The sequence below is a fragment of the Chlamydotis macqueenii genome, chromosome 2 (genome assembly GCF_036417535.1).
Source record: "Chlamydotis macqueenii isolate bChlMac1 chromosome 2, bChlMac1.mat, whole genome shotgun sequence".
Classification (NCBI taxonomy): Eukaryota; Metazoa; Chordata; class Aves; order Otidiformes; family Otididae; genus Chlamydotis; species Chlamydotis macqueenii.
Genome location: NC_141557.1, coordinates 75077292 through 75089936, shown reverse-complemented (window position 1 = coordinate 75089936; position 12645 = coordinate 75077292). Strand labels below are relative to the sequence as shown.

General features: G+C 50.0%; 1 protein-coding gene across 1 annotated transcript in view; it reads right to left on the bottom strand.

Moving 5' to 3' along the window:
* The window catches only part of BCL2 (BCL2 apoptosis regulator), a 95031-nt gene extending 86541 nt beyond the window's left edge, over positions 1–8490 (bottom strand). The window contains exon 1 of the mRNA XM_086740320.1: positions 6542–8490. Coding sequence (XP_086596446.1) covers positions 6542–7126 — 585 coding nt within the window. The 5' untranslated portion in view covers positions 7127–8490. The remainder of the gene's footprint in view (positions 1–6541) is intronic.
* Between the last annotated feature and the right edge of the window lie 4155 nt (positions 8491–12645).

Below are 12645 nucleotides of genomic sequence, written 5' to 3'. Positions count from 1 at the left end.
CGGTGGTCCCAGATGCACCAGCAGTGGTGGTGGAAAGGGACAGTCAGAAAGGCCTGTGGGCAGCCGGGGACCGCCAGCCCTCTATGAAGCAGGAAGATGAAACAGGCAAAGAACCAGACAGCTGCCAAATACAAGCGTGCATGTGACGGGAGCGAGGAGCGTGCCCAGCCAGCGTCCCGGTTGCTAAAAGGGATGGAAATGCAATAGCCAAAAAATAATAAAAATTCACTTTGCCGCAGGAGATTTGTTATTTAATCAGACCTATCGTGTAGTTTTTTAGTTGCGGCTGCTCGGCTGCCAAGACTGCTCACTCAGTTTGGGGCTGCCAAAACCCCAGGCCAGGACTGAGCGCCCACTGCCTCACCGGGGCAGGACCACGATGCTAAAACAGTGCAGGCTGGCCCCGTGAGGCAGCTGCGGAGCAAGAGGGAAGACAAGGACATCGCAAGATTGCTGGTAGCTTGCGCTGGTAAGCAGAGCGGCGTACGGAGAGCTGCAACTTTGGCCAGTCCTGCCCCAAGCCCTGGGCTTGGCATCCCTCGGTGGCGACGGCGGAGCGCGAGGGTGGCTCACCAGTGCGCCAGGCACAAACTATCACATGAGATCAAAACCACAGCAGAGGTTTCAGAGTGACACCCAAGTGCCACTCCCATTTCCACATCCACCTCCTTCCAACATCCCAGGTCCAACGGACCTTAACCGATTGAAACATGACTCTCTGGTCAGCAAGGCCTGTATTGGGTGCAAGGGCTTAATTTTTGCTGGCGATGCAGTACAAAGTTCCATACCGGCTTAGGAAGCCCAGGCCCTGGTATCTGGCTGCTGAGAAAATGCTTGTGCTCCACATGCAATTTCACACATCATTGCATAGGTCTTGTGATTCTCCTGCTAGAGCCCTGCTTTGCCATCAGAGAAATGCTTGTGCCTTGGCAGAAAATTTCAGCTGGATTTTCTTCATGGATTACCGGCTCCGAATTTCAAGCTACATACTCGAAAACCTAAGCTACTTACTTCCCAGCAGAGCTAACGCAGCAGCTTGAGAGAGGCCTGTGTTGATGCAGGCACAGAACTAACTTCTTTCTCAATATTGAAAGTAAAGTAAAACTTTTTAATAGGATTGCTGTTTGAACTTTACAGTTCTTTGCAAGATCAAGGCAAATGACATCATCTCCATAACTGAGACCCCTGGTTCTGAAATTTTAAAGGTCACGGTCAATACATATATTAAAAAAAAAAGACGAGACTTCTGAGAAAAATACGCAACCTAACGTTCTTGCAAGTTACAGAGAAAGCTATTATAAACGAAAGGGACTAGAGAACCACAATCATTTTCTCTTTCTGCCTTAGCACTTCTACTCCTTGCTTCAGCACAGATCCTCCGCAGAATGAATTTCTCGCTCTTCAGCAACAGCAAAAAGAAAAATATTTTGATAATATTTTGAGAATTCGATTATAAACCCACAAAGCCACAAAAACTGGCAAAGGACCTAGAAGGTGTAACACTTGAAACTGCCAATTCATTTACTTAACTGAGTGGATTTCAGATAGTTTCCTTTTACCAGTCAAACAGTGACTTGGGGTTAACCCCACTGGGGATTGAGTCGTTACAAGGCCGCATGTCACCAGCAAAAAAAAAACCAAATTCAAAGTGCCTCTGCTCCAGCACATGGCATCCGGCTCCAAGCAAGGCACCATCCCGCTTTTGCTCAGGACTTGCAAGAGAAGCAACGTGCTGCGCAGGCAGGTGCCAGGCCGAGCTGCTGGGAGACCAGCTCCAAAGTCTGAAAGGGATGAGATTTTGGTGGGTGCCGCATGCAGGACCACGGGAAGGCCCCTGCGTCACACTGATATCCCTGACCTCTAGCACTGTCCCGGAGGCAGACGCATCTGCCATCCCTCGCCTTCATGAGACAGCTATGGACTGTCGTGGGGCACAGCGACTCTCCGCACTTTCCTTTCCAAGGCATGCCACTGAGAAACAAGAATTAATGATTTACTAGGCAAAAAAAAAAAAAAAAAAAAAGAGGAAGCTTAGTGATTAGGGCAGTCAACCCAGGAGAAGGGAAACCCAGGGTCTAGTTGCTGGTCCAAGAAGCATTTATGCATTCGGCTGTAGACAGCCACCTGAGAAAACACGTTGGACAGCAGGAATTAGACACCCGCGGTTCTTCCTCCTCCGCCAAATGAAATCTCACCCCTGCAGAAGGAGAAGCCCTGTTGCCAAAGGGAAGGACACCTCAGCAAAATCAGCAGCCATCTGGCAGATGAAGCCTCCTGAGATGTTGGAGATGCAGGTGTAAACCCCCCCGGCCCCAGCCTGGAGATGGTCTTGCAGACAAACCTCCCGTTACCTCTGGAGAGGCCTTAACCAAGGAGCCATCAGGAAAAGTGGGGGCTTCTACCCAGCTGTGTTCGTGTGTGAAGATGGCACATGAGTGACAACAGCCAGGCCAGAGGATGCCTGCCAGGTTCGGGACATGGAGGTTCTTGGGCACAGTGTGCTGAGCAGCTCCCCTCTCCCAAGGCGGAGGCAGCTCCTGACTGGCTTAGGAGAGGAACAGTGGGAAGCCAGGGACTTCTGCCACCATTCTGGCTAGGCAGGCACTCAGAGGATGCACGCGCTTATATTCCACCAAAGGTCCACTTCAGACATCTAAATCCTTCCCTATATCTGGCCTTAACTCTTGAACAGAATAAAGAACTGCAATAAAAGAACAGAATCAGACAAAAATGCACGACTATCACACGAAAATACCGTCTCTTAAAATGATGCTTTCTTGGTTGAATTTTCAACACAACGCTGCTTCTCTCACCTGGGCTTCTTTACATTCTTTACATCAAAAATGTACTTGTCTACACGTATATGATGGTGCCTGTGTCTCCTTCTATAGTTCTCATGCGTGGCCCAAAGAGGGAACCCGTCACTGCAAGAGAAACACAGTTATTTCCCCCGCACCAAACGCATCACATTCAGTGTTCCCTATGTCAAAAGTCACCAAGTGCGACAGCCCGCTGCCAAGCCAGTCCTTCTGCAGCTCAAACACCAGGCTCTCAGAAATGAAATGAAGCCATTAAGTTGTCAATCACAGAGCACACATTACACCAAGTACCATGAAATTGCAGAGATGAGCTGGTTCTCCTCTTATTTCTTTTGTAACACAATTAAGATGTTATCAGGCCAAAGTACAATATTGCGGTATCCTGGCCTACGTGAAAATCTTTGAAAGCTGCATTTATTTGCCACTAGAACCACAAGCTAATAATATAGCCCCAGTGAAGGCAGTCTCCATCTGTTGCTTTTTCTAAGTTTTGAACAAACCCACGACTCTGTGTGTTGTAAGGGTATTAACAATGCCTGGACACAATTAACAGTGATGTCTAATGCCTAAAATTTATACTCCACCAGCTACACCAACCTGCCCTTCCATATGCTTCCTTCCTTGTTTTCCTTGCAATATGAAGAAATCATGTCCTGCAAAATACATTGCCAACTTACAGAACTGATTCAAACCAAAGAGATGAAGAAGACAGACGTGTCTACCAAACTTCAGACCTGAGCATAAGACATAGGCCCAGACAACAGACTCAAAGCACATGCTGTCCAGCTTACTCACTGTATGACGTACACTCATGACTAACTCCTATGCTCCGATGCTCTCTTCTCTACTGCTACACAGCCCCTTACTACTCTCTACTGCTACACAGCCCACTCCACAAAGTGCCAGGGAGCCACAATATGAAGGAGGAGAAGGCTACAACAGCCGGCGCTCCTGCTTGTTGCAGCAACCTGGGTGATGGGGAGGTCTTGCAGGCAGCTGTGCTGAGGTCCGACGACATGTCACCACCTACATGGTGATCAGCTACTTCAGAAGAGCCGCTTGTGATGCTTTAACAAGGCTTGGGCATGGGGTATGGTGCAAGTGCCAAACTGAAGACTGAATGCATCTATTAAAGCATCCTTTTCCACTGACAGATCCTGACAGCTAGAAAAAAAGAAAAATCCACCACCCCATGTCATCCTTGATTTCTTCTGCCTCAAGAGAGGATTCTAAAAGCTGTGTTGGCAACTTCATGTTAGTCTTTTGCTCTTTGGAACCAGCTAGAAGGTTGTGCCGGCGTTTAACCATCCCATGGCTCAAGGGTACCAGCCATTCACTGGACAGACAGGCAAAAGCCACCCTGGGGTAATATTTTCCACATCTTCCTCCACGTGTACGTCGCAAATAACACGCAGCAGTGAATGGCCTCCCATGCATCCAAACTCTGGAGCTTTTGTTTATAGGAAACCTCAACTAAACGGCCATCGATAAGAAGCATCTTTTCCTTTCAAAGGCAGTCAGTGTTTATAGTCCGAGCTTCTTGTATGTCTAACTGTTGAGAAACAGCTCCAGCGCTCACCTCATCTGGCCAATCACATCCAGTAACACCTGTCTTTTCACGTTCCCGGTTTTATTCATTATTTACGTTTCTCTTTACACAATACACGCACAGGACAATACATCTCCAGCGTGCTTATGGATTTGATCCAGAGCTCACTGGAGTTAACAGAATGACTTCACTGGCTCTGGAGCGAACCGAGGGCCCCAGCTCCGCGAAAGGGCTTCCAGCCTGAGCAGGGACTTACGCACAAGTTAGGCATCCCAACCCAGCAGCGTGATCGCAAAATCCCTAACCCTTTAGCTGCTCGTCTTTTAACCAGCTGAGGTCTCCAAAAGCCTGAACTATTTTCCGATCTTTTTTTTTCCCCTCAGTTATCTTTTTTTTTTTTTTAGAAAAACACCCACAAACCCTCTGCAGTGATTTGTGAAATAAGGGATCAGGGGATAAGTGTCCCTTTCCCAGGTGTGATCTCAATCACCAGATACTGGAATAATTTTATGTGTGTGTATATATATATATTTGTGTGTCTGTATATGTATGCATATTTGTATGTACATACATATATGTATACATATACATACACAGACATACACACACACACGCATTTTCTGCTCCCCCTTCTGGCCCCATGAATCTTGAGGTTTTTTTCTTCTTCATTGGGGGAGAGCAGGAGAACAATCCTGCCTCCAACGTGACCCATAGCCAGGGATCCGCAGCACTCCTCCGGGAGGCACGCAATGCGGATTCCTGCTGAGAAAAGGGCCCCCAAGGCACAGTCCCTCTGTCACAGCAGCATGTAGGTGTGTTCTGAGTCCCCGAAGAGATATACCCTTTAGTCGGGGGGGGGTCAGCACTGGGAAGGCAAACATCATGTTTCAACAGAGAAGGCTGATGCGGGCGGTACATCACTGAGCCTAACGCTGACTTAGCAAGAGACCGAATGCTGAGAATTTAACGTGGCAATGCTTCACAAACACCAGGCTCGCAAACCACGTTAACTGGGAAACTTACACTGTACCTTACACTCCTTTACACGCACCTCTTAAAGGTGTGCTGTGTAATGGAGTCAGCGCTCCGGTTGCATCTCACAGAGGACTGGACCCGAAATCGCTGGTCTTCTACCTAGCAGACCTCCATTTCCAGGTGACTTCGGTCAGCTCTCAGCCCACACAAAGTTTCTTCTTCGGTATAACTCTTACTATTTCTTCCCCTGACACATTCGTATCATAAGCTTTACACATACAACAGGTTTGGTTTGCCGGAGAGCAGCTGGGACCACATTTTGTTACAAGATATCAATTAATACAGGAAAAAAAGGAAAGAGATACCCTTCCAGTTTCGATGTGGTTGTTTATTTTGGAACCAGAGAGGGAGAAAAAGGGAAAAGCTTTTGATTGACTACCAGTGTAAAAGCTGTCCATTTTCCACAAGTGGAAATCTTCCCTTTCTGGACGATGCTGAAGCCAGCTCCAGCCAGGGGTGATCTCTACCCCAGAAACACAGTCACTCATCAGACGACAGAAAATACTCATTTTCCAGAACAATCACACAGACGTGGCTCCTGGCACCTTTGCTTCATCTCAAGACAAAGACAGATTTTTCACGCTAGACATATCCTACACTGTAAAACCCTGTCGCCACCACAGCTGTAGATGCTGGCACCCACAGCCACCTGTCCGCCCGTAGCACCGCGTTCGTCGTGCTCCTGCCTGGTGCGTCACCCCTGATGGGCAGGGATGCCTGCACGCCTGTACACACATACACATGCACGTGGTCCCTGCTACCCCAACAGCTGGACAGGTACCTCTGCTGCCCCTTCCCACCCCGCTGCGGGACTCTGCCTTGGCCAGTGCTGCCATCAGGCAAGGGTGGATGGGGGTAGAGAGCGAAGGCGGCTGATGAAGAAGGTGCGGTGCTCATCCTTTTAGCTTGCGAGCCATAGCCGCTCACCCCACCCCAACTCACCCCACCGTAACCCCACGACAAGGTGAAACTCAGCAGCCGGCAAAAGGCCTATGTTGCCTCAGCACAGGCCAGCGCAGATGCCCCCCGGCACACCTTTTGCTCCCCATAACACGTGTGCAACCCCTCAGGGCACTGCGCACCTTGCAGCCCCGCCAGCCATGGGCCAGAGCCGGGAACAAGCAATCTAGAGACGTACCCAGCCTCCATTGTCCTGGATCCAGTTGTGCAGGTGCCGGTTCAGGTACTCGGTCATCCAGGCAGCGATGCTGTCCACCAGCGGAGACATCTCCCGGTTGACGCTCTCCACGCACATCACGCCGCCGAACTCGAAGAAGGCCACAATCCTGCCCCAGTTAACCCCGTCTCGGAAGAGCTCCTCCACCACTGCCACGAAGCGGCCTCTGGCCGTGAAGGGGGTCAGGTGCAGCTGGCCGGACATTTGGGCAAAGTCCCTCTGGTAGCGGCGGGAGAACTCGTCCCCCGCCTGGCGCAAGGCGAGGTGGACGACCTGGGGCACGGGGCGCAGCCCCTCAGCCGGGGGCACGTGGCTAGCAGCAGCTGAACCGGGGGGCTCGGGGTGCGGAGATACCAGCCCAGTGTGATCAGAGGAAGTCCCAGCAGCAGCAGCAACCGCAGCAGCATCAGCAGGAGGAGAGAGACTCGGAGGCAGGGGTGCCCTGTCGCCGGCAGCCCAGTCGTATCCCCTCTGCGAGAGTTTATAGTGGATGTACTTCAGCACTATCTCCCGGTTATCGTAGCCTCTTCTCCCCGGATGAGCCATAATTCCCAAGAAGAAGCAGCAAGAGGGAGAGAGGAAGAAGAGGAGCAGGATGAACCCAAAAAAGTAAAGCAGCCAATAATAATAAAATTAATAACACCAAAAAAAAAATTATAATCCAGTTACGGTATTAGGCACGGTTTCATTCATGGTGGTGTGGGGGCGTTCTCAGGGTCTCGGAGGTACTTTTGTCTTCTCCGTGTTGCCTCCTCGGTTTGAGATGCACGGTATAAATAGGGATTAAAATGCTGTAAATACTTTACTTCCAGGTGCACACTTATTACTTATTATAAATTTACTTTAGGACCATTTCCTCCTCGGTGTTGGAATACATCTTAAAAAATAATATACCAATTCAAAATCAGGTGCACTTTCCCCTAGGTGCTGAACTACCATGGACACGAAGGAGTGGACGAACACGCACCGTCAAAACTGCAATTCAATACGATTCGCTAAGCAGCCTTGGATGAACGTTAATCCAACGCACTTTAAGCTAGAAATCTCAACACTGCTTTTTTTTTTTGCTTTTTTTTTTGTTAAGTTACACAAACTAAATTTCCTCTGTAAAGTACTTACTTGGACTATAAATATGTTCCTCTGTCAAGTTTCCTCTAAAAAAAAATAGCAACAACAAAACCCAAACATCACAAGTCTTCAGAAACGTTAAGTTCTGGCCGCTTTGATGCTTCAAGTCACCAAGGGGATGGGAAAGGGACACACAAAAAAAAAAATCTCTACGATTTCAAATGTTTTTTCCCAGACTCCTGTTTAACAGACATCTCCAAAGATGTGTCAAAGCTCAGAAAATCCCGCCTCGCAGCCGCGGGAAGGCGAACAACCTTCTCCCCCAAAGAGACGGAAAATCCTGGAGACCAGCTGAACCACATCTGAATCCAAGCTCTCGCAGAAGTGCTCCGGTTTTCCCTCCAGTGCAACGTACAGACAGACGCATTTACGTAGTTTCATTCAGACAGCGATCGCGGGAGCCCGGTGCTTCCACACACACGCACGCACACACCAAAAAAAAAAAAAAAAAAAAAAATTGTATGTATTTAGGTAATTAATTCTTTTTCACCAGGAAAGGCGTAAAAAAATATTTAAAAATAAAAATAAAGAGGAAAATTGCTTTTGACTGTGGCTCCGGGGAGAAATGCCATTTCCCGAGCAGCTTTGTATCGGAGGAGGAGGAGGAGGAGGAGGAGGAGGAAGAGCCCCCGGCGCTGCCGCGGAGGGGCGCGGACGGGGCGTGTGCGCCCTGTGACCGGTGCCGGTGGGGATCGCGGCCGCTGCCCGCCCGCCCGCGCAGCCCCGCGCACCCCGCCGGCTCCGGGCGGCTCCTCCGGGCGCTCCGCGCTGCTGCTGCCGCCGGCGGCGGCTCCGGGCGCGGCGGCGGCTCCGAGCGGCGGCGGCCGCGGGCGGGGAGCTCTCCCGGCGGCGGCGGGGTGGGGGGGGGCGGGGGGGGGCGGGAGCGGGGGCGGGGAGGGGCGGGGAGGAGCGGAGCCGGAGGGGGAGGCTCCGGCCCCGCGCGGCGCAGACGGTTTGCTACAGCTCCGCCTCACGTTTCATTCAAGAAAAAGGGGAAATAGGGTGCTAAAAAAAAAAAAAAAAAGGCGGCAGGGGGGTGGGGGGGGAGGCGAGCAGTCCTGCGCAGCTTGGGCCCGCCCTCCATCGCGGCGCGGGCCTGGGGCCGGCGGCGGGGGGGCGGTGGCGGAGGAGGAGGAGGAGGGCGGGCGACAGCCCCAGAGCCGCCCCTCCGCCCCGCTCCGCCCCGCCGCCGCCGCCGCCGGCCGGGCGGGGGCGGGCAGCGGGCGTGGAGGCAGCGCGGTGAGGCGGGGGGGTTGGGGGCTGCCGGCCCTCCGCGGGGCAGCGCGCCCCACTCCGCGCCTCTGGCGCCCCGCGCCGGGGGGGAGGGCTGAGGGCGCTGCAGCTGCGCGGATTTACTTAAAAAAAAAAACAACAAACAAAAAAAAAAAAAAAGGGAGGGGTGGAAAGGAGAAGAAGAGCCCGAATCACCCTTTTTTTAAAAAGAAAAGCGGCTCGATGTGAGCGGGCAGGGGCCCCGCACACCTGCTACGCACACGCCACCGGGTCAGTTTTGAGGCGCGCCTGTGGGACAGGCGGGGAGTTGGATTTGGGGGACTTTTTGCAGAAGCGGGGCTCAGATTTGTCCGTCCCCGGCCTGAAGATTTTTTTTGTTTTTAATTTTAGATTGAAATGAGGGGAGGCGAAGGGCTTGGAGGATGGATTAATCCGGATCTTGACTAAAGAAGCAGAGTAAACCTCCAAAGCCGGTTAAACCCACAGCGCTGGGAAACAGGGGTGGCCAAGCCCACCCCCCTGGACCCCCCACCCTCACCCACCCCCAAGCGACATCTGGGCAAGGGCGAGTGATGCTGGGCAGCCGTGGGGAGCCACCCCAGGACAAATCCACGTGAAACGGGAGCCGGAGATACTCGGCACCTTTCCTTTGGTTAATATGAGGGGAAGTTTGATAAATTCTGCCAATTTGGGGCGTGGGCCGGCCGTGCCGTTCCCCGGCGGGCGGCTGTTGCCACCCAGCGGCCGCTGCTCGCCCCGGGCCGCAGCTGCCGGAACCCCCTTCCCACGCCCTCCCCCCCGCGCCCCATCCCCGTCCCTGCAGGCCGGCAGCAGCGAGGGGCTCACCCACCGGCTGGGGTGGGCTGGATTCCCGGGGATTAAGAGGGTTAGGGGTTTGCAGGACAGCAGGTGACGTGAGGTCAAGAGAAGATGGACGACGCTCTGCCCTGGGCGAAGGGCTGTACCCCACCAGGACACGCGTGTAACTCGTGGCACGGTGAAATGCGGGAGTGCAAGCGAGCCTCGTCTCTGTCTGCATAAAAGAGTTAAGAAAGTAAGGCGTTTGCCATGAGCTGAGGGGTTGCTTCTGATGGCAGAAATGTAGAAAAGGGATGTGGCAGCTAAGGAAAATCACTGCCTTTATGTTCTTGCACCAAAAGAGAAAAAAAAAAAAAAAAGATTAATTAACCTGACATTTCCATGTAACATGCTACGGTTTAAATGGAGCAAGTGATACAGAAAATCAGAACAGCCGTAACCAACCATTCTGCTGATTCAGTCTGTCACCGTGCTATAGTGACTGAATCTAACAGAGTCGGTCCCGCAACTATACATCAGACGCAGATGCTGAGTAACAGAAAAAATGTCGGGGTAAGCTGCACAGCAGAATTGTAGCAAGATTGGGTTTAAAGCCCAGAGGAGAAATCAGTGCGGAACTGATGCAGAAAACAAAGATGGATATAAAATCGATGGGCTTTTGGAAGGAGAAATTGAAAATATAACTGAATTTGCTTAGGGTATCTAAATGGATTTTGTATGTGGAAATGGAAGTAAGATCAACTAAATGAACAGAGTGTACAGAGGGCATGTAATCAGCAAAATAAAGTAGCTTCAGAATTCATAACTGATTTCTGATAGAAGCAGGTATGGCAAAACTTTATGAGATAGTCTGCCTGGGATGGAGTTAGTAACGATGCTTTTTCCCCACCAGCTCTACATTCAGCACTTTGCTCTAGGAATGGTAAACCCCAGACTTTTAAAAAGTTAAATAGGAATATAGTGGTCGTGGTTCACAAGAAAGCTTGCTAATACCAAACACAGCTGAGACTGTACAAAACAAAAAAAAAGAAAAACACAAGAGAAAATCCTAGGAACTGTTTGCTTTAAGCAAGGGTATTAGGGATGAGTCATGGGAAACAAAAACTGTGCCTTGAAGAATGACAAATTGGGACTCCATAAAAAAAAAAAAGAAAATTATGTGCATTTATACAGTCTTTCTTGTTCTTAACTTAATGTGTGAAATGCATTGCATCTGACCTGCATTTATGGCTGTAATTGAAGGGAGCGGCACCTTAAAACCAATTATAATGCTACCTGAGTGGGTGATGAGCATCACAAGTTTGCATCACAGTACTGCATTTTTACCTTCCTTGTTTATTTGAGCTCAGAAGGATGAAACAACAGTTATAAAAGAAATCCAAAATAAAGACAATATGGTTTTGGGGGTAGATAGGAGAAACTGGGAAGAGAGGCTCAGGATTTATCAAGGAACATAGAATAAGTGCGTGAAGTCAGCTGTGGAATCATTACGGTGCCTTTAGGTAGCAGAATAACATGCTGACTACTAAAACTCTGATCCTGGCAAGTCCTCCCACGCACACATTTCCTTTATGTGAGCTGGCCCACCAAAGTTAATCAGACTAAGGAGAAGAATTAGCTGTATCAGGGATTGGAACTCAATTAGGAATACAAGCAGAAGCTGATATGAAAAAAGCTCCCTTGACAATTAGAGGCAGGAGCATCGAAAACAGGCATCAGGTATAAAGGACAGATTATTTTCACGAGACAGCTTTCTTCTCCATGCTTGGGCAACTGACCAAACAGGCAGGATCCTGCATAGTGTGCTGTTCTTTTGAGAGCTTCCCAGATGCCCGATGCACAGCGGATGTATTATTAACAAATGCTCTTGAAAAGTTCAGAATGCCTGGCAACACTGAATTTCCTGACAATCTGAAAGTGGGCACCTTTTCCCTGTACCTTTGTATTAACATCAGCAGGATTTCAACAGCAACCCTGGTTCCTGGTGACCTGCCCACCCTTTTGTTTCCTTGGCTCATGAGCAGGCACGTTGGAGAGAAGCAAGCAATTGTTTAAAGCCCTGCCTGAGCAGGCATGAAACGAGAGGGCTGTAAGTCTGCGCCCTGGGACAGCATTGAACATGAGTGAGGACACTGCCATAATTTTTTTTTTTTTTTTTGCTATAAATCTGCAGAGATTTTCTATTCTAGGACAAGCCAAACCAAAATAACCTCTCTCCCCCCAGAATAAATCTGAGTAACCCAAAAGGAATATTTAGAGTGGTATAGTTAAATACAGTTACAACAACCAAAGAAGCCTTTTGCCTTACGGTGTTTGAGCACAGCTTAAACACTGGGTTTATTGAAAGAGTCTGCTAAGATTGTGCCCAGGGGTGAGGAATTTGCACGTAGGAAAATTAGCAGCACTGTGAATGCCTGTAAATGCCAATGGCGCTTGTCGGTGCTCTGTCCAGTGAGGCACTCGTCTGTGCCACCCACAGCCGAGCTTCCTCTGGCTTCCTCTGCTCCAGGCATTCAGGGCTGCTCCTTTCCAGTACCTATTTGCTCTGCACACCTCGGTGCTTGGCAAGAGCTTCCTAACTTGCCCTGACTGAAATGAAGCACCAGCCGCATGAGCTTTCACGTTTGAGGACGTGATACCTGTGGACCTATGGTACCTCTGCCCAGCTGCATGAAAAGCCTTGAAAACAATGCTCTTCTAGAGACCTATCTAGGCAGCAGCTAGGGTCTACTGTATAAAATGCTTGAAGAAACAGTTTTTGGCATGTAAAAAGTATAGGGAAAAGTAGTATCCTATGAGCCAGGACAGTTGTTTTGCCCTTATTTTAATCAGGACGGTGGGAGATTAACCTGAACAAACGAGCACTTCTTCAGAGTGCATTCCTG